This window comes from Falco naumanni, chromosome 8 (genome assembly GCF_017639655.2).
Source record: "Falco naumanni isolate bFalNau1 chromosome 8, bFalNau1.pat, whole genome shotgun sequence".
NCBI classification, from domain to species: domain Eukaryota; kingdom Metazoa; phylum Chordata; class Aves; order Falconiformes; family Falconidae; genus Falco; species Falco naumanni.
The window spans coordinates 34,698,594-34,720,604 of NC_054061.1; the positions used below are offsets into that span (position 1 = coordinate 34,698,594).

The 22,011-nt window shown below is 43.6% G+C and overlaps 1 protein-coding gene across 5 annotated transcripts in view; it reads left to right on the forward strand.

Annotated features, from left to right (window-relative positions):
• The window catches only part of SEMA5B (semaphorin 5B), a 281,842-nt gene that overhangs the window by 223,084 nt on the left and 36,747 nt on the right, over positions 1–22,011 (forward strand). For all 5 annotated transcript variants that reach the window (XM_040604205.1, XM_040604204.1, XM_040604201.1 and 2 more), the window contains 2 exons: positions 14,266–14,383; positions 20,379–20,560. In XM_040604205.1, coding sequence (XP_040460139.1) covers positions 14,266–14,383; positions 20,379–20,560 — 300 coding nt within the window. The remainder of the gene's footprint in view (positions 1–14,265; positions 14,384–20,378; positions 20,561–22,011) is intronic.

Consider the following 22,011-nt stretch of genomic DNA (forward strand, 5'->3'; position numbering starts at 1 on the left):
TATGTTTACCAAGGAAGGGCTTGCAATATTTACTACATTTTTATTTTTTTTACCTTCATGTGTCAATATTGCTTTTATTAACTCCATGTGTTTTGCTGGTGGTTCTTATTGACTGTATGGCTGCAGGTTTCTAAATTTGGGTTGCAGCCATCCTATCCTGGCTTATCCGAGTGATCACCTCTCCAACGACTGATGAGGCAGGGCTGGACTGCGTGGCAACTGGTTATTGCTTTTGGAAACCAATAGCTCATCTCAACTATGTGTGACACCTCTTACACCTGGATAGATTCTGTGCCTTGATTGTAGCTTTTAAAGGGAGTAGGAAAAAATACTTTTTTTAATTGTCAGGCCTGGCTCCAGAGCAGTTTTCCACCTAGAAATATGTGTAGAAGGTTTTTGCATCCAAATGGTATCCCCCCATTTAGGCAGGTAAAGGAGCGTGATGCCAACTGATTGAGGCATATGCTCAAATGATCTCCCTGAGTACGTAGCATGGTCTGCTGCAGGTGATTGCTTGTTTACACCTCTTGAAAATACTCTTCATTCTTCTCTCTTGCTTTTGCCTTGCTTTCCTTGATGAGAGTTTTGTCTGAAACTGATGTCCTCTGTGCTAGACAAGAGGAAGGATTTTGTTAGCGACATTGAAACAGATTTCCCTCCTCCATGGCCTACTGCAAGATGTCCCTGTTCTCTTGCCAAAAAACCCGATATAGAAAATATCATCATTTTATTTTCAACAAGTAGAGTTTATCTATAAGCTTGTACTACATTCATGTCTGTCTAAATATAAAAATGCCAGCTCTTTCTGTCTTCACCAAACCTCTTAATTATCCCTTTCTGAAAATATAACTTGGTCATTACTGCAAGTTTAACACAGAAGTGTTTAATGTGTAAAAGTTTAGTTGCTTATACAGACAGGCTGACACGAAAGTGTTTAGTAAGAGAAAGAGAACCACAGCTGGAAAATGCCACCCTGTTCTCAGCCCTTAAAAGCAGAGATTTGAAAAGGTAGAACATACCAGCTGTCCTCCTCAGGCTGTCCTGGAGAGTTTCAGTTTGAGAATATTTATGTGTGTATACATGTATATGATCCAGTTTCAAGAGAAATGAGTTCTTCCTTTTCTTTCTTTTCCTAATCTTGAGTTCAGCTTTCTGGTAATTTATAGATGGTGTCCCAGTTTCAGCCTGCATAAGTACTTTGTATGACACTTCCATTAAAACTCAAGTGGGGAGGGTTTGCTCAACTGCCTAAAAAAGGGACAAGCAGGGGAAAAGCAGCAGTGGCTGGAGGGCAGACAGGTGGGGGTCCCTCACAGGAGCACTGTCTATTTAGGACCCAAGGGCCACAGGGCAGTGTCCTGCTAGTATAAGCTTATTCCAGCAAAAACGAAAACGCAGCCCTGAAGAGGCTCCTTTGTCTGCCGGTGGCCGCAGGCAGCCTGTTTTATGCATTGCAGGGCAGAGTCCCGGCTGAAATTGCTGGGAAGCTTATGTACCAGTGCTGGTTTTTTCTAAAGCAAACTTTCTGGAGGCATTTTTTCAGTGAAATAAGGAAATAGTCTAGCTCTTTGGGGGATGGAGACTCAAACTCTCCCTCCATCGGCTTGTTTCACGATGCTTTTAGGGAATTGATGCCAGCCACTGGGCAACAGCAAAGTACACGAGATAGGTGTGTTCCTGACTCTCAGGTGTCCCCTGACAGCATGGTGGGTGCACACACTTGGTGATGTGGGAGGTCAGAATTTGCTGAATTTGAGTGCTGGTCAGCTACTGTACTTATGTACATTGCAATGGATCCTTTGCCCCGTGGCTGAGTCTTGTGGATGGACTCTGTACCTGAAAAAAGGAGGGCAAGAAGAAAACTTAGGAAAGCCAATGAGGACCATAATTTATTTCTTTGTTTAAAAGGTTGTTTTTGATACTAATATTGCTTCTTAAGGTAAGCTCTTTATTTTTTTTTAGGAAATTTTTCAACTGCAGATTTTTCAACTGCAGATGTTGGAACCTGTTTTCCCCTTAGCATCTTGGCTATGTAGGTGCTAAGTCGACTTGGCCTCCTTTGTATTTTTTTCAATACTGAACTGTATCGAGAAGGATGCTTTAATTTCCTCCAGTGCATTCCACCTGGCACTTCTCCTGGCCTGTGATTTATTGCTTACTTATTGTTGCGTCTATGTTTAATACATGCCAATATACAGCCACCTCGAGAAGAAGGTCTCCCACCCCTACAACAGCCCCCACTTACTTTTTTGTCATGCTGTGACTTCTTGACTGGCCTCGGTGAAAAGCTCTGGTTTCAGCAGTTTTTATAATGTAATCGTTCTGATGGGGGCTCAGGAAGCTTGGAGGTGATGGAGAATTTGTGCCTCCCAGGCAAGAATACCACAACATTGTTTGTTTTCTTTGGCTGTGCGTTATGTTATCAGGAAACTTTGCAGCCTTTTACACCCTGGGGGCTGATGTGGGTTTGTGATTGCTGAGGTAGAGCTCTAGCCTTCACCCTGCCTTCTCCCTTCTCCCCCGAAACAGGCGATTGTGTATTGAGAGAAAATTGATCTTAGCATTGATCCCCTCCAGCAGTCCTTGCCGTGCTGCATGCTGCTTCAGAACCTTGGGGCTTGGTACCAAGGCTCCGAAGTGGGGCAAAGGAAAAGGCAGCAACAAAGAGAAGAGGTGGAAAGGGGAAAGGATTTCTGCCATCTCCTTCAGTGTTTGTTTATTGACACGGCACCGATTTAATCTTTTAAATGGTGACCAGTAACTCAGCCCCATGTCTTGCTGTAGTTCATTGACCCAATGTATTTCGAGGTCTCTGAGCGGTGTTTTGTGTGTGCTCACTGACCTGTCTCAATCTGTCCTTTCAAAACAGCCAATCTTAGCAACAGGGCAAGAGGAAGACATCTGTAATGTCAGCTGCCCAAATTTACAGGCTGGACTTGGCTGCAGGGACACTGTGTTGTGCGTGTGTTTTCCTGTTGTGCTTAGGTGCTGCCGTTCCCCACGCTGGAGACTATTAGGAAGATGTCCAATGCGAGTAAAACCTACAAGCCCTTTGAACATGCAGTCTGTTTCGAAGGCTGCTTTGCCCGGCTGTGCGGTAGCTTGGGTGTGCTTGCTGCTGGATTTTGCATGGCTTTGAAGTCTTTGTAACCTCCCTGCAATTTTCAAATGAGCTTGGATTTTTACCTCGAGCTGCCCCTAGGCTTTGGGGAGTGATATTTGGAGAACCAGCACTGCAGCTTTCTCACTGACACCACTATATCCCTAGAATGTGTCTAAACAAAGTCATGAATCTGAGTTCTAGAGAGATGAGGATTTCCGATCTGGACCATTATTTTCAGGTGGGGTTTATCTGTAGGAGTAGTTTAGTAATTTTTTTAAAGGGTGGGGTGAGATTATTCATTTCAGGAGTTGCAATCAAACAGGTAGGAAAATGAAGCCAATTGTTGCAGGGAACACTTTGTGATCCCTTCGTATTGCCCTTTTGTAGCATCAGGGCTGTGGGCCTCTGAGCAGACATAAACACTGAGGCAGGCCTTGGAGTGATTTTGTAGCCATTTCTTGATTGCACCTTCAAATGAGAAAAAGAAAATGTGTTTGGGAATGAGACCAGAGGGTCTCTTGAATACCTACCTTTTCTGCTCTCCCTGTCCTGAGCAGTTTAACACACTTTATGTTGCTATTCATTCTTCCCTCTTCCTCCCTCCAGTTTTCTGTGTAAAATTTGCATGGTGCGGGTTGCAATTTTGGGTTGTACAGTGTGGTTCTGAGAATAGTTTGGCTTGCCTCTCCTCTCCCTGCCATGGTGTGCTCACATGTGGTCATCCTATCAGGTTGTGTGAGTGCCACCTCAGGTCAGCCTCCTGCCTCCTGCTTCTGAGGCCATGGGGTGAGCCAGATCCTCTTGCACGCAGCCTGTGAAACACTCTCATTTGAACCCTGCCTGCTTTTTTGACCGGGTTGCAGGGAGTTCACTGTTGAGTGATGCTGAGTTTTTGCCCTCCAACTTGACCTAAATTCTGCCCTACACCCCCTCCAGCCATGGTGTTTAATGCAAAGCTAGCAGAAATGACTCAGCTGACAAGTACTCTTATTGGATGACTTGAGATCTGTGTGAGAAACACAATTCACCTCTAAATAGCATTGGGCCAGTGATCAGACAACTAAGTACATATAGGTAAGTAACTCCCGAAATGGCTCCAGGGAGTTTTTGGAAGAAAAGTGTCAGCAGCTGCAGTAAAGAAGCAGGGAGTTTTCTGCCCTCTTTCTCTCTCCAAAGTGCAAAACTAGAGCTCCAGGTATGATCCCTGTACTACATCCACGCTATGCTTTAAGGGGGCTGAGATATCACATGGAGCATTGCTTTGGTGGTTATTGTTATTTTCTTTTTTTTTTTTTTTTTTTTTTTCACTCCTTATATGGTGCAAAATCCTCTGTAAAAAGAGGAATGAAGCACTTGAATTTAGGATTGCAAAACCAGAATTACAGGATTACCAGATCTCAGGAGTGAAACTGTTAGGGAACTTAACTGAAGAATTAATACAGTCTGGGAAGAGATCTAAAAATTTCCCAGTTTTGGGAAAGAGTGAATTGAATATGGACTGGAAATACTCTGACCTCTTCATCAGAATGACGATAGTTCCTCCAAGGACAAACAAGGAACTATTGTTCAGTGAAAAGAACAGGAGAGAAAATGTTAAAAAGAGGAAAGGGAACAAAGCAGACTGTTGTTCAGTGGAGCCCAGCATCCAGCAGATCGCTGAGGTGACGTTGATGGCCAGATTGTTCATCAAAGACCTCAAAAATCAAGCCCCTTCTTCTGAGCTGAGGCTGTTGAAAATCTGGCCCAGATTTTGTTTGAAAACCTTCTCCCTGAGAGTTTTTAAAAATATCCAATGCATTGGACATGGTTTTAAAAATTGAGGTAAAAGGAAAGGTAACAGCCTACAAAAATGTTGTGATAAAGCTTAATCATCAGTTTCCATCTGCTTTGGCTGATATGGCCTCTCCAAAATCAAGGGAATTAGCTAATTATTGTACTACCAATAATGCTGAAAAGCTTTGAAAGACTTCATAGGCAGAAAGGAGAGTGCTCAGCCCAATGTTTTGTCATGCACGGTGTCCAATAATACATCAGAATAAATCACTAAACATCTGGTTTGGCATTCTGGTTGCATTTAAGTAAATAGCAAGACTCCCACTGACAGAGAATGAAGACATCAAACAGAACCATGATCACTAAAGCTCTTGGAAAGAATGAAGTTTGGTAGATGAAATGGATCTGTGTTCTTTAAATAGAAGTACAAAATTATGCCATTTTCTCTATCCTGAAAACACATTTGCATCTGCTGTAGCAGGCAATTACTCCCATTTTCTTTAATATAGCTGCTTATATATGTAGAGTTAGAGTGCATCAATACTATTTGCAGGATGTGGACCTTTAAGATCCTAGGGGATGATACAGGTCTTAAGGAACCTGGATTTTAGGATAGTAGTTGAAGAGCTTCATTTGAACAGTCAATCTGGAAAATGGACATGGCCATGTGTGTTTGAAATTGGAAAAAAAAAGAAGGCAAGGGTAAATGGTAATGTAGTGAGCAGGCACATGTTTCCAGTAAGATGCCAGAGAGATTGGTTTTCAATTTCATCTTATTTGACATTATCTTTAATAGCACAGAAGAAAGAAAATACCATACTTTGTAGATGGCGTTTAAGTATGAAGGAATCACAAATAACAGTGAGGAGAAAAATGCAATGTGGGGCGAGTAGAGAAACCAGCAAGAGTCTGGGTTTGAGGAGTAAGCCTGTGCTGAGATTGCTGGTGTTTGCGTCACTGAAAAAGAGAAAAGATGAAAGAGTGAAAAGGGGCTCTGCTCTGAACAGGTGAATTATTATAGTGTTTCCCATTTCTATTAAATGCTCAAGCCGGTGGCATGCTTTACGTTCATTTCAAGCTGCCTGTACACTTTCAGGTTCCTGCTTTTAGCTCCAAAATACGTAAATGGCCGCAAGTGAATGGTCCTGTGGCAGAAGGGGAATTCAGCAATAGCCAGAGTCCAAGGTTATACAACTGCTGAAACAGATGAAGGTCACTTCAGAAAAAGCCAAGCAAAACCAGCTAATTTCAGGTCTCACTGCCTTTTGCTCCTTACTATCATGACTAGATTGCCAATTTGTTTTGGGGGGCTTTGGATTTGCTGGAAGGGAGGAAAAAGTGGGGAGTTTCAATGTGCTGAGGGCTTTTGTTTGCTCCTTGTTTGAAAGCACACTGCCAATGTGACTTAGCTCACAAGATTGGGAACAGTTTAGTGTATGGATCCTTTTACCTCTAGCAGGCTGGCTTTAGGCCAGCTCAGATCAATGATGTCTAAAAGTCATTACCATCTGATGCCTGCTAGGTGGGCTATATGAAATCAGTTTCAACACAGTGGCAACTGACAAGAAAGCAGGTAGTTTTCATGGAATATTTTATGTCAGGATGACATTGATGCTATTGTTATACAAACAAGATTAATAACTAAAGCTACCGGCAAGCCCCAGGGCAGATATCCCTTGCATCTGTCAATTCTTGCAATTTGCTGCTATTAGGTCAGAGGATTTGTACTCTAGGCAATGGTCATGTTCAGCAACATGGCTCCTGTTGCGGAGTCTGCAGCCTTACTGCTGCCATGGCTGGTTTGCTTCATGTCTCAAGCTTCCAGGCAGCATTAGCAGTGTGAAAAAGAAATGTTTCCAATGTTAATACTGAATGAATATATTGCTACAGATGCATCATTAACTTTTTATTAAGAGATATGCTATTTTACCTGTTTGGGGAGGAGGAAGTGTCTGGAGCCAGAGCAAATCATTGTTGGTTTAAGTTTAAGTATATATAAGTATATAAAATATGTATGGGTTGTGGTAAAACATGATGTTGTACTGTCTGGTGTCTTTTACATGTCAAAATATCTAAGTACTTTAGTTCTGTGGGAACACTCCAGTTTGCAAAGGGGTAGGGCTGGATTTCAAAAATATCCATTTACTTAAGTGATGTTGTCTCTTGTTAAAAAGTGGAATGGACGTTGTTTGGTGGCAATTTTATAAGTATGTGGGAAAAAGCAATGGAGAATATGTTGGCAGGACTATTTTTCCCTTTATGCAATGTTAAAATAGCTCTGCATTGGACAAGAGGTGTGTTAGATCCTCAGGATGTAGTAGGTGGTCTAATAGTTATTTGCCTTTTCCAACATGTATTAATCTACAAAGGCTCTGTCTAGTTGAATCTGCATCTTGTTGAGCAGAAAATAATTACCCAGAGCTTAACAAAATCCAACTTTAACAAAGGAGCTGCTTGAATATGGATTACTTTGTGCAGCCTGGGTGACAACTGTAGACTGTTTTCAGGTTTCTTTATCATCACTCACATTTCTTTCTAAGTTTTCTCCCTTTGCAGTTTTCTTTCCCTAAGTTCCTATTTTAGCATAATTTGTGTTCTTAAATCATTATCTTGCAGAGGTTATGTAAAGCACCTGTCTGTGTCCCTAGAAGTGGATTTGCTCTTGCCTAAACTACCTTTTTTCCTGTATCCACCTACGCCACCAGACTACAGGAATTTGCCGTGTTCACACATTAAGTCTCAAATCTGCAACCACACAGAGCAGAAACCCAGGTGCAGAGTACATCTTATTAGATTGACAGCTGCCTCCAGACAATGACTGACACAGGGCAGAGACAGGGAATAACACTTGAGTGCACTGATTTGCCCAGGCTGCCTTTCCAAAAGGATGTCTAGTCCCCTCTGCCTCTTTCCATATGGCAGCCCTGGGGGGCATGTTTTCTTAAGGCTCAAAAGCCTGTGGAGGCTAGGAAATAGTTGTGCTTCGCAATCCAGACAAGCATACCCTGCATTCAGGAATTCCTTCTGGCTATTCCTTTCATTAGGACTTTAATAGTATCTGAGTTTTCTTGTGGATGACTGATCCCATCACTGGTACTCAGAGGCTCTCTGTACTTTTGTTTTTATTAGAGGTCAGTTTTGTTTGGCACAGTGACAAGAGTTTCTTCTAACAGTGTTTGTGGAGGAACACTTATTCATCTTTTTTATTGATGTAAACATAAATCCAGATTTAATCAGAATTTTTCTTGGGATGGCATTAATCTTCATATTTGAATAAATGCAATGTTGGTTTATTTCACAGCTTTAAAAATAAAAATAAACACCTATCCAATAAAGAAGTCACTGTTGCTAAAAGATGATGGAATGGGATGTCAGAAAGTAAGAAATTGAATAGTTTGTTGTGTTGATTGTGCAAGGCACTATACAACACCACAATCAATTAAAGTGATATTGAAAGTGGTATGGCAGGAGGTGGAAACTAGCAAGCCAAGGTCTCTGATGTGGAAAGGAAAATGAGAAGAAACTGCCTCTGAAAATCCTCTGTCTCTGCACTGCTTCATTCAAGTAAGTTACATGTGCTTGGCTCGTAAATGGACTTCAATTTTAGGGATTGTTTTACACCAGGGCTTTAATTTATGCATTCTAAACAAATCACGTGCAGAGCAGCAATCACTGATGCTAAGCTTGTGTGGGTGATAAATTACACACGCAGACAAACACACACACTTCAGCTTCTCTGCCTCTGTGTCTGATACCAAATGCCAAAATACCAAACTTGTCTGTCCAGATTAACGTCAACTGTAGCCCCTGCAGTGGCGGTACCTGCGAGCTGTGGTATGCTCTTCCTGACTAGTGCCCTGCTCCACAAATAGCCCCATTAATTACTTGTGAAGTATGTGGCTACTCATCTTGAAGAAAGGGCAGCAGCATCTGGCACGGAATATGTTGTATTAACCAGCTGAGAAATGAAGCTGCTACTTGACCAGCGTCTGACTAAAGCAGCTCAGTTCCACTTGGCTTCTCTTCTCAGTGGGGAGAGATAATGGATTTGTACAGATCACTAACTCATCTCTGCGGTTTGAATTTTTAAAGGTATCAAAATTAGAGGGACTGTTTGAAGGTCTGGTGCTTTTTTTCCCTTTCTAATCTTATTTTCTTAAGCCATGAACATCCTTTTGATTCTTATTCTTCTCTTTTCATGCCATCTGGCTTTAGGGAAGACACAAGTCCATTCTTCCTTGCACGGGTTATTGAGGTTGTCAGTAATTATGATTTGGTTGGCTGGAAGCTAATATGATTATTTGTTTAGTTCATCCCCTCCGCAGGTTGATAGCAATGGGACAGTAAGCTAACCTTGTCGGGAAATGCCTGTCTGCCAAACACAGCCTCGTGCTCACAACTAAGAGACACAGCTAAAACCCCCTTACTGCTTGCAAAAGGCTGTTCCCTTGGAGTTAACTGCTCAAAGACTGCAACAAACCAGTGTGAAATTCTGAGGTCTTATTTGCCAAAAGAGCAAGGTGAACTCCTGTGCTGCCCATGCTCCTGAGATGCTGAGCACAGAAGAGTGTTGCTCAGTGCCTTTCAGGGCCAGGCTTATAAATGTTTGCACTGCACCAGCTGATAGTGCTGCTGTCTCTGTGCCTCTAATGAACTACCTGGCGATGCCAATGGGGGTTTAAGGGACTGGGTCTGTGACAGTTATTGAATCTCCCTGGCCAACATGATGTTCAGTGCAGGTTCCAAACTAATCAGAATCAAACCAAAAAATACATAACCCTTTCCTGGCGCAGTAGCAGGGTTTTGTGAGCAAACACAGTTTGGGAAGGGAGCTTCTCAGTCCTTGGGTCTAGAGCCTGGTCTCTGCAGATCATCACGTCCTGTCGTTCCATTCCTATTTGCTGAGAAAGAGGTAAATGAGAAGAGAGGGAGGAAAAACTGGGAGAACAAGCATGTCCTGGCAGATGAGAGGAGCAGAATCCTTCAGTTTGAATGCTCTGGGTGAGAGTTCTGTGGCTTTTGGTACAAAGTGGCATTTTTGTGTGTCTTCTGTCTGGTAGTAAGAATGGGAAGACGCTGTAGTAATTCTTTCTTTTTTTTTTTGGTCTGCCGAAGCTTAATCTCTTCAGTTTGGTTCTGTTGGTTTGCTAATCCATTTATTACACAGTCTAAAGTTCTAACTCTGTGGGGAAAATGACCAAAAGAAGGAGGAAGTTATCTAGACCCAGAGCGAATTAAAGTGGGAATGAAAAACTTTTGAACTACAGACATCTAAGCTTTAATGAAGATTCTGAAAGATGTCATTCAGGCTGTTACAGAAAAGGAGATCTTGAGCAGGACCAGCATCTTGGAAACAGAAACCTTTTAACAGGACATGCTATTCGGGAAGACTCAGCACTGCCAGGTTTCAAAGGCCCCGTAAAAACTCTTTTGAGTAATAGGTAAGAGTTTCCGTTGATTTCGGCAGGCTGTGGATAGTGCCCCACTTACAGAGTCTTAATCCTTTGTGTTATCCCAGATCATTGCTGTAGAAATGATTGCAACAGTCAACAACAGGGAGGCTTACAGCCCCCAAACAGCAGGCAGCAGGTGAGCTCTTATGAGTAAGATCTTATTTTCATGCAAATGTCCTTGGTAAGTGAGAATAAGGAACTGGAGAAAAAAACACCTTGAATAGGAGATACAAATGGAATTGTTTTTGAATTGAGCATTTTCAGTGTATGCCTTTATGCCTCAGATAAGACATTTATTGCAAGGCAATGAAATAAAGTGTATTGCTATTGATAGTAATGCCCTGTCATAATAAATCCAACCTCTTAGATATCCATCAAGAAGTATTCTCCTGAGTCCTCACTGAATGAGCTGTGGTTAGTAGATGGCCAGAGGGGAACTGGGGACACGGACCGTGTGGTATCATCACCATCTTACTTCAACAAGCATCTCACTTTGTGGGATTTCATTAACTAAGTCATTAGCATTAATGTAGCCAGTGTTAACCTGCTATGCTTGGTAAGTCTTCAGGGATAATGAGTTCCCGCTACCTGTGTGAATTATGGTGGGAGACAATAGTGTGTTGTTAGCTCCTTGAGGCATTCCCAGCCTGCCACTGAGGAGACCTGGGTGTGGTGTTCCCTGTATGTATGGTATGAAATCTGGCCCCACTGAGCCAGTGGCAGAAGTCCCATTGCCTTTGAGACATCAAAATTTCCGTATAGCATGTAAACTCCTTTGTATCTTATTTCATGGTATTTACATACTGCCCTGCAAGACTTTGAGTCTTGCAGCCTGTGTGAGAGTTTTCAGCAGCGTCAAAATACAAAATGGTATTTACATGTAAACATTTCAATTCATTTTGTGTTCTGAGCACAGGGAAATGCTGTGATATCTTTAAATTTTCCACACCGTGGTGCTTGTTCTACTAAAAATGACAGCATATTTCTGAAGCATTTTGATCTGTGAGTATGTGTATGCATATATATATATATATATATATTTGTCTTTTGGTGTGTTTGTGGGTTTATCTTTTAATGACATCAATAGGGAGATATATATAAGTGTTCTAAAGATAAGGGTATAAATTAGGTTGGATTTTGAAGTGTTCACTTAGAGTATTTGCCAGAAATGTTGTTCTTTTGCAGTAATGGACATTGTGATGCTTTTCCTCTTACAACAGGAAAAAAATAGAGCAAATTTTGTAGTAAGTAAATACATTCCTCCTCACCCTTAAGTGTATCACTGTCAGCTGATACGATGGGTTTCTCAGCAGAACTGAGGCAGATGACTGGGCTTCAAACCCTGAAGGGAGGCAGACAGCACAGCTATTTTGGGTTTAGATTTCAAATGGTTTTGAGGGCCTGCTGTCAGACAGGAAGAAGTCCTAGGCTTTGATGGTTGTTAAATTACAGACTGCATGTTTTGACAACCCAGCAAAGCCCGGGCTGGGTAGGAATTCATTACACCCAGGATGCAGAGCACAGGGACGGTGCAGTGTGGGATGGCCGTAGCTCCCCGCCAACAAGCACCGTGCCGGGCTTTTCCTGGGGCCCAGCACCATGGCCTTCTGGCGGCTCTGCAGCTGGGTTCTGATGGCCTGTCAGCTGGGGGGCAGTGGCAGTGGCAGGGGACCACAGGCTGTGATTCATTGAGTGCACCGTTAGGGATCTGTAGCTCGCCACTCTCAGCCAAGAGCAGCACATTAACTACATGACATACATTATGATAGTGCCAGCAAAGTGGTCACTGCCTAACTGGGATATATTGCAGCCTGTGGAGTGGCTGAGGGCTGCAGCACAGAACATATGGAGATTATTTCCCGAATTTATGCAGCACATGTTTTCCTATAAATTAAATTCAGAGAAAATGTGTATCATAACAGGGTGATGCTCACAACAGCCTTCCCTGTTATGAATTACAATGACCTCTCTCAGCTTGCTGGGTGCCTATGAAATGGCTTCGTGCAGTTGGAAACAATAGCGTGTACATGGTGTTGAGGTCTGAAAGCCTGACCAAAAGGCTATCTAACTACAAGCAAGATTTTTTTCCTGTTTTTTCTCCTCCCCACCTTGCTTCTATTATTCTTATTCTTCTCTCTGGAAACTGCCCAGTTTCCCCCTGAATTGCCAAGTTGCTGAGACAGTGGGAAGATGCCCTGGTGTCTGCTCCGTAATTAACTGGGTGCTGCCCTTGCTGAGGGGCTGCTGGGTGGCAAAGGCTGCTCTGGACGTGGTGGCAGCCCCGCTTCATGGGTGAGGGCAGTGTGGGTTGCCAAAACAGCAGGATGGGGGTCCTGTGCCAGATCAATGAGCAGAGCAGGACATGTCCCTTCTGTGTCCTTGGACTGAGGATCTCAAGTCTTTTCTAGGTAAATATTTGATGTTCTGTTACCCGAGGCTTGCACAAAATCATCTTTGCCTTTTCCTTAGGTGTGCAGAAGCAGCTGACAGAAAAATGTAGTAGAGACAGTCATTGTAACTACCTTCCTAAAGCATGAAAGAGGAAGTTATGTTCCTTACAATGCTGTGTGTGAAATCTTTAGTAGAGAAAATATAGGAAGCTGCCATGTAGAAGGAAACTAGAAACTCATGATTGAGATATAAATATATACACATGTGTGTGTGGATAGATATACATATGTATGTAAAGCAATGGGTACCAGACAGCAAAACAATCTGGGGTCTGATTTGGGGCAAATCATTGTGGAGTCAGTACAGACTGAAGGAATGTTTTGAGCTGTGCTTAAGGGACTTGCTTTTTCATTTGTGGCTGATTACGGGCTAATAGGATTTCAAAGATTTTTGTGAGGGAACAGTTCACATCTCATTGCATTTAATTCTTTTTTTTTTTTTTTTTATGTTTCATTTATCATACTGATACCTACCCTTAGAATACATTTTGTTACTCTCGTCTTTAGCTTCTTGAACTGAATTTTTCCCCTTGGTCCCTTGCTGCTGTCTATTAGGCAGTTTTCAAATCATTTGGGACTTTTGGAAAGATCCTATCAGCCTTTTGTTTGCTAGAAGAGAATGGATCAGTGGAATAAAAAAATAATGTTGTGCATCTTTTTATGTTTAGTCCTCTCTTCTTTGTCTTTCACTAATACATGTATGATGTGGCTTGTACTGTCATATTTTCTTAATGAAAATTAATAATTTGAAAGCAAGTCATGGGAACAACCAATACAGCTGAATTTTGTTGGTACAGACTAATTCTGTGACTGACCTTCTCTGTTTAGTGGCAGTAGTGACCCTAGTTCTTTTTCTTTAGCAGCTCACATGTTGGGAACACACACTTAGCCTGTAAATATGGATACAGGAGGAAAATGAATACAGCAGTGTTCAAAGCCAAAAGCTTAGAAATAATGTTCTGCTGTGACTTTTCCAAACTGACATCTTGATGTTGGGATTATAAATGAAACCATTGTTCCAGCAAAGGCCAAGACTAATAGAAAGCCTTTATTACTGGTCCATTGGCTAATTCTGCTTGTCTAACCCCTTTGGATGGACACAGTGTCAGAAAACATACTCACAGAGGTTGCTTTGTGTGAGATTTGGCCTGCTGAGTGACTACATGGGGGCACAAAGATATCTCAATGACAAGCGTTCTTTGACTAAAATTTGTAAAGTCATTTTCTTTCCCTAGGCCTTGGAGAGGAGTGAACTGATTTTTAATCTACAAGCTCCTATGAGTGATATTTGCTTTGTGTCCTATCACCCTTCTATTCAGCTGTTCTCCCCTTCCAAGCAGGTAAACCTCTGCTTAGAAGAAATTGTTTCTTCTGCTGAGCCTCGGTGCAGTTGACAGCTGTCATATACAAGCGCTGTACTTGAATACGTGTCTTTAGAGCTAGACAGTATTAAAGAACTTTAATCTTTTTCTCTTTGCACATGCAGGGAATGCCTAGGAGCCAGAGACCCCTATTGCGGCTGGGATAACAAACAGAAGCGATGCACCACCATTGAGGACAGCTCCAACATGAGCCTGTGGACTCAAAATATTACTGAGTGCCCAGTAAGTGGAAGGAGCAGAAATATTTTATATGTACTGGTGTGTGAGCATGTGCATATGTGTGAAAGTGAGTGTGTGGCATCCTGATGAGGACTGGCTGTTAGGAGAGCACGGGGAACCCAGTGGCAGACATTTATACCTGGTCACAGCCTCTTGTTTAGAACACAGAGACCTCCAAATGTATTCTCTCCAAAGGAGGGATCCCAAAGCAAGCATTCTGTCCTCCTCATGCCCGCCCATGCCTCGAGTGGAGAAGATTGGATTATGCTGTTGGGTTACTGCTGAGAGCCATGTAAGCCCCAGATGAAACCTGAGCTCCTCCACTGTCTGCACCATTTCCTTGGCTTCCCTGCAGGTTGGAGAAATCAGAATAGCTGACTGCAGCATCCTTGGACAGCATTCAGTTAAATTTGCTCTTGGATCCCTGAGCTGGCCCCAGGAGACAACACAGGTGAAGAAGTGTTGCGTTGGCAGTAAGAGGCATCTGGGGAGCAGCAGAGAAATAGGGCATGCATGAGCGGTTTGCAGAAGGAGACAAAAGATACAGTACATACTAGAGAACAGAAGTGAAGGGGGCAGTGTAACCGAGAGACAGATAGTGAGAGTGTTGGGTCCCAATCTCACTTCAGCAGACTAAAGACCAAATCCATGTGATATTACAAGGAGGTGGTCTTCCTTCCTTGCCCTGGTCTCCATCAGATGCAGCAGTTAAAAAAAGAAGCGTCTCTGGTTGAATCAGTTTGAACTGCCTCTCCAGCTCCCTTCCAACCGACCCACCCACCCTCCTCTGATGGCAATATCCAGTTCCTGGCTGTGATCCGCAGAAGCCGACTAGCCAAATTTAGTTCCTGCTGTTTGAAGCATACCTGCAAGTTGGCTGCGGAGGAAAACCAGTCTTGTTAAATAAATTGTGGGGGGAGAAATGCTCATTAATGTCCATTGTTATTATCTAACGTCTATTAGCATGTAGATAGCATGAGAGGGCTGGATGGGTTATATCTTCAATATGCTACTTCTGTCTGGAGACGCTGGGATGTTTATTCCCCTTATCTTCCTTACTTCTCAGATATTTTCCCAGGAAATATTAGTCATTACTTCAATCCATCCTCAGCTTGGCAGGCTTAAGTTTTTCACTGCTGGATTCAGAGGCTTGTGTGCTTATAACCCTCCTGTGTTGAACTGGGATGCAGTGCTTCTTGATTGCCCATGCTGCTATCTCGTCCTGCTTAATGCCTGTGTCTGTTGATAGGTGTGTGAGGTGTTAATCCTCTAGTTTGAATGTCTGCTGTGGTGTGCACTAGGGAACAGGCTGCTCCAGGTCATTGTTTCAAGGTCATAAAAACCCGGCACAGAATATTCAGGAGCTTTGGCTGTTCTTGTAGCACTAGTTTTACATTTGTTTTAGCATTTCCATTGTAGATTATTTTCCGTGTAGGTGCTCTCATTCTGGTGCATACATCAGCCTTGTGCTCTTTGATTGACGGGCTGCTAAGCTGTTTAAAATCTACATGCAATTGCTTTCTTTTTCTTTCTCCACTGCCCCTTGCTGGAATGAATTCACCCCTGGCGTGGAACGGGTGGCTCAGTTAAGCACCTACAACAATATCCGTGTATCTCCTTGTGTTCAATGCAGGGTAAAGGTCGTAGTCAACAGGGGCAAGAGTCTAGGACAGCAAGTGCAAATGACCATGGGAAAGGTAGGGGAATGCAGTGACCCAATGCCAAATTCCACTCCTGAAAAAGGCTGTCTGGGAGTTTAGTTGGATGAGTTACTGTCTTAAGAAGTGACTTCTCTCACCCTACTTTTCTGGGCCAAGCACCAGGCGCTCAGCTGTGCTAGTACAGCTGTATGTGAGATCACAGTCAAGTGTGACATGGCATAGATTAAAAGCACCCCTCCCAAATAAACTTTTCCTAACCCAGATAATTTCAGTGAGTTCTCCAGCCTAGCCCACAAACAGATGTCCTGGCACAGCTGAGAGACTGGCATGCAGCGACTTTTAAAGCCAGAACTGTTGTATTACCGAATTATATCCTACAGGGGCCAGGCATTTGTGTGAGTCAACCACAACACTAACACAACTTGACTGCTGCTCTAGTGCAAACAAGCTTGCTCAGATCTAGTCTGAACATCTTTGTAAAGCACTACATCATACCACAAATGCCCACTCTCAAATTTCAGTATTAAGGGACCTTAGGTAGAAGGCTGATCATATAGTGTTAACATTGGGCAATGGTTAATACATGTTATTAGCAGGGAACACCTAGAACTGCCTAAAGGTTTGTTGCTAAGGTTGCAATGTCAAACATTTTAACATTAAGAAATGATAGGACACAAATTGGCCATGCTGCTCTTCGTTCCTGTCTATGTGCATGTGCCGTATCAGGGAGTCCTGAATACGTGATTGCACGCTGCTGCTTCTTAGCCTTGGAAAATGGGAATGAGGTACTTTCTGGTTTTAGGAAAACTGAAAAAAAGCCACATCATACTTTGTAATATCTTACTGATGCCAACATGAGCCACCAGCAGGAAAGGTAGATTTGCCTAACAAATGCCATTATCCAAACACATGGAGTTACTGTTGATGGAGGCTGGCAAGTCAGGAATTGAGTATTTCCAATAAAGTGTACAGTCCAACCTATCCCAAGCCAATGATGCTCTTCCTCGCAGGTTTTCATCCCAGTCCCACTCTGTGTGTCCAGCAAACCCCTATCTCAGTCATCTGTCATCTGCTCCATGTTACCCCATTTTCTTGCTAATCAGTGCCAGTCTCCCCACTTCTTTTTTGGGTTGTCTAGCAGAGTTGTACCCTGCTCTGAATTCACGTGGGCTCAGCCACTCAGAACTGCAGTAGCTGGGATGATTCTGCTCTGGCCCACACTGAGGCAAGCCCAGTGCACAGAGAAGACTTCAGGAGCCAGGATCAAAATCTATGAGGCTCTGAAAAGTGGGAATTTTCCTCCTCACCTCCCAGGGATTCTATACCCTAGGCAGATTAGAATGGCTTTTCATGCAAATTGCAAAAAGGTGTTATAAGGGCATGAAGTTCAGTCCCTTGCTCTGAAAACTAGCTTTTTTCAAGGAAAAGTTTGCTACTTATAAAAGTTCTTTCCCCCTAGATTTGGTTTTAGAAACGGCTGAAATAGTTTGACTGAAGCTTTGTAGAAGTTTCGGCTTCTATCAAACAGCCAACATGTAAACTTCCAGCTGAAATAATCAGAGCTTGGCAAAGTTACAAGCAGTTGACATCTGAATCCTAAGAGGAAGAATAGATGAGTCGAAAGAACAAGGAATGCTGCTAGTCTTACCTGTAATATCAGAATAAACATTGAAAATATCCCGGTAGCGAGTGGTAGGAATGGTCAGTCTGAATTTTTAGTTCCTGCACTGGAACCTTTAGGTGCTACAGGGAAAAACTGAAAAGGTGATGCCTTTGGTGGAAGTATGGCAGTTTATAAAATATGAAAACTCTGGAACTGCTAATATTATCAGGTGAGAGAAGGACATTTGATCACGTGAGTTTTTGAAGACATCCTCTCTGTCTGATGGGCACTGTGTTGGCTACAAAGGATTTGCCTTGTAAAGATATTCCTGAAAAAGATCAGTTCATATGGGGTTTTATCCCACTTCCCAAGTTTGTTCTTTTGAAGGTATATTTATGAATTTAAAGATGGAATAATAATCCATATGTAATTTCTTAAGTATAAAAACTTCTTACACTCACAACGTGACGTGTTTATAAATCTCAGCATTTTGGTTATGGATGCTTATTTGTTTAATTTTTGGGTTACTTCCCAGTATCACTTATGAGCCAATAATTATTTGTCAGCTCTTTTTTTTTTTTTTTTTTTTTTTTTAATTGAAGCCATGGGCCATATCATACCATTTATTTCTGAACAGAACTCCCTGCTGGAATCAGCAAGGCTTTCTGGCTCAAAAATGAATAGAAATGATCCAGTACTTGGATTATGACTTTTGTAAAGCAGGAGGAAATCTAGTATTAAATATCTCAAAGTAGTTCTTCTGATATTTTTTCCCCCCGACTTTTAGCAACCCAACTGTATTGATTTTTAAACAATGTTTAAAACAACAGCAAAACCCAGTGTTCTCTTCTCTGGGCATCTTGCCTTGTAACCTGCAGCCCAGAGCAAAACTTTACGACGACATGATAATCTATTGCAAACAAAGGTTTACAACAGATGCCTGAAACCCCCCAACTGCAGCCTGATGAGCACAGTAGCAGATCTAAATTACTTCCATGCTACTGCTGTGTATTTTTGATGCTGCTGTAGATGGGTGAGATGGGAAGATGACAGCCCACCAGAGGTGCATTGTGAGTTTAAAGTGTTGGAGGGTAAGCACAGAGCAGCGTGTTTCAGAGGATGAGTGTTTGAAAGCGTATCTCCCGTGGCTGTGGTTGGCTCCCTGTGTAGCTCCCAAGCAGGCTCGCAGACTCTCCATGCCTCGCTTTCCTTGTCTGTAAAGCAGGAGAAATTCTTTCCCCCTGGGGTGACCCAGGGGACTGATCCTGCTGATTTCAGAGCTCAGTGAAGCATGGCACAGATTTGGGGCTGGGGCTCTTCAACAGAGCCGGAGCCTCTTCCTTTCTTCACCCTTCCTGGTGTAAAACACCAAGGCCAGTCCAGTGTTGCCTTTGCCAGCAGTTTTACCGAAGCTGCTGAGCATCCCACCACCCCATGGGTGATGCCAATGGGGATAAGCAATTTGTTTGAAGCCACCATTTGTGACATCCCACCTGCGAGGCCCTGAGGCTCTGCGCTTTGGGACATGAGGATGGAGGGAGCCACCAGCGGAGAGTGCATCATGGGGCTGCGCTGGAGCAAGGAAACAGCTGTACCAAGGCAGGGCCAGTGTGGATGTCTTTCTGCTTTGTGTTTCTGAAGTCAGGAGCAGAGGGGAAGCCAGAGCAGGGGTGCTCAGGGTAGCTTTCCAGACGTGGTCCCAGCGTTGCTGGTTTTTACAGTAGTGGTGGAGTCGGGCACAAGAAGGCAGCAGTGGCCTGGGAGCAATCCTGGGAGGAGCTGCCAGTGCTCATCTTCTCAAGTCAGCCTTGGTGGCGATGGTCCCAGCAGCTGCTCCCCCAGCCCTTGGCACAGGCTCACCCAGCAGCACTGGTTAAAACAAGGCACAGGGGAGCAAGCTCTGACACCCTGTCTCCTGGAAGGTCTTCACCAGGCCTAGGCTGAAATAGTGTCTCATGCTTTTGGTCAGCCACGACTATCGTATTTTTACTTCTTCATTACAATGCACAGGAGGCTCAAGCCCCAGCCTGTTCGGGGTTGCACAGGCATGAAGCAAAGGGCAGAGGAAACAGGCGGCAGCGTGGTCTGGTCTGTAAATTGCCTCGAGAGGAATTCTTGCTCTTTAGCCCACTATGTGATCCTCAGCATTAATTCTAGTCACCACCATCCCCTTCACTTCCTACTCTTCACCCCCCTTCGCCATTTAGGCTATGGCTCTGCTTAGAAGGGGAGCCAGTTCTTACTGCGTGTTTGGGCAGGGACAAACTCAGCAAGGCTCAGGTCTCAGCTGGTCACTATGGTTATACGAACGCTAGCTTGGAAAATATTCTGCAGGAGCAGTCCCAAGCACTGCAGAGGGAGGGGTATAATGGAGTGGGGGCAATCAGCACTGGTCGTTGTGTTGCTTGAAAGGCTGAAGCTGTGCAACGTGGGACGAGGGAGTGCAGTGGTTGTGTGGCGTGGCAGATGGATGCTTGCTGGTGTGGTGCTGGCTGGGTTGGCTCGGGCGCCTGTGCATACACGTTAAGTATGCGGGGTGGAATTTGGAGGGTAAATATTGATGCGGCATTGTCTGAAAACAACCCTCTGTTTTGAATCCTGCTCGCAAGTACAGGCAGCTCCCGTCTAAACTGCATCCTAATCCTGCCGGCAGCTTTGTTTGGCATTTCTATTGTGGGGCTGTCTCCAGAAATGTAAACTTGCTATTAATGACCTTTTTTTCTTTTAAAATTAGGTGAAAAACCTGACAACAAATGGAAGATTGGGACCTTGGTCCCCATGGCAACTGTGTGAGCATTCGGATGGGGACAGCACAGGCTCCTGTATGTGTAGGTCACGTTCATGTGACAGCCCTCGTCCTCGCTGCGGAGGTCGCAGCTGTGAAGGGGCCAGGATTGAGGTTGCAAATTGCTCAAGGTACCTCAGCATCTTTGTGCTTTTTAGAAAGGGAACAAGAGTTGTGCCCATCCACAGCTTAACTCCTTGTGTTTCTGTGACCATGTTGTATCCCAGCCAAACTGAAGTATGTGTGAGGTCCAGCTTGAAATCAGTGAAAAATCAAGCAGCCCAAAGGCTCTGATAGAAGGGCCTTCAGCCAGGGCTCTTGGAAAACCAGCACCCCAAATCAGTGTACACATTAACCTTCCCTACACTGTGCCTTGGTTTCCCCCAACTGTACAGTGAGTAGTGACCCATCAGGAGGAGGTAAAGCAGAGGTAGGTGTTAGCCAAGTGAACAGCAATAAGCCAAAAAAAAGTAATCCAATATGCTCATCATTTTTTTAGAGTTTGGATTCCAAAGTTGCATGGCCAAAAGCAAGCAGAGCTCCTTCAGAGCAAAGCTTGTGAAGACACGGTCTAGCCAACCTCTGAGCAAGGCTTGTTTGCCTTGTTCTGCAAGTCTGTGAACCGTCTGCAGCATGCTGGCTAGGTTAAAGCACACATCATCATCTGGCAGCAAGTAGCATAGAGCTTAAGAGGCCTGCCTGCTGGGGACAGGACTTAAATAATGCATGTAGCTCAGCTTGTGTCAAAGTGCTGCCTTTTCAGGGAAGCCTGAAGCTCATGCCTGAGCAGTATGGAAGCTAAATGTCTTCTGGTCAGGTGCCCAAACATAGCCACGGTGTTTGCGTCCATGTTACTCCACCACCCTCAGACTACATCATGTCATGGAGATGGAATAGCGTAAGCACTACTTAACCAGGGTGGGGCCAGCCAATATTTTCGTAAATACTGGGAATACAGTTTTTATCTACTTTATCTTCTCCATAAACATTCGTTCCATTAAGGACAGCTGTCTCTTGACTCATCCCTGGAGATCAGTGCTGGTCTTGGCACCAAAACTTCAGCAATACTCATGTTTTAACTGGCATCTCTCCTTCCAGTTGTGGGCTGTGTTGCCCAAAAGGCATGCTGTCACCCCTGCCCCTGGGCTGCCACCATGGACTGAGCAGAGCCTTCCCCAGGCAGGCTTTTAATGGCAGCAGCAAATGGAAAGCATGCCAGTGGGATGAGTTTCTCAGCACTGCTTTGATGGCAAAAGAGGCAGGAACAGCTTCTAAGAAGGGGATGAAAAAAAGATTATTCAATCTTAAGACATAAGAAAGCAGCATGGTTTGAAAAATAGGGACATCTGGTCATCCCACATCGGCCTCAGCCCTCAAATTTCCTTTAATTGACATCATATGGCACTGAGATTTCTTTTTGCAAAGAGGGAGCAGGATGCTTAAAGATGAGTTCTATTAGAAAGCTTGAAATCTGAAAATGGAAGGTGTCTATTTCTGTAAAAATCCTGAAACATGAATAGATGCTGAGAATTGTTGGGTTTGGGGGGAATTTTTAGTAGAAATTACTTTCCCCTTTTTTTGC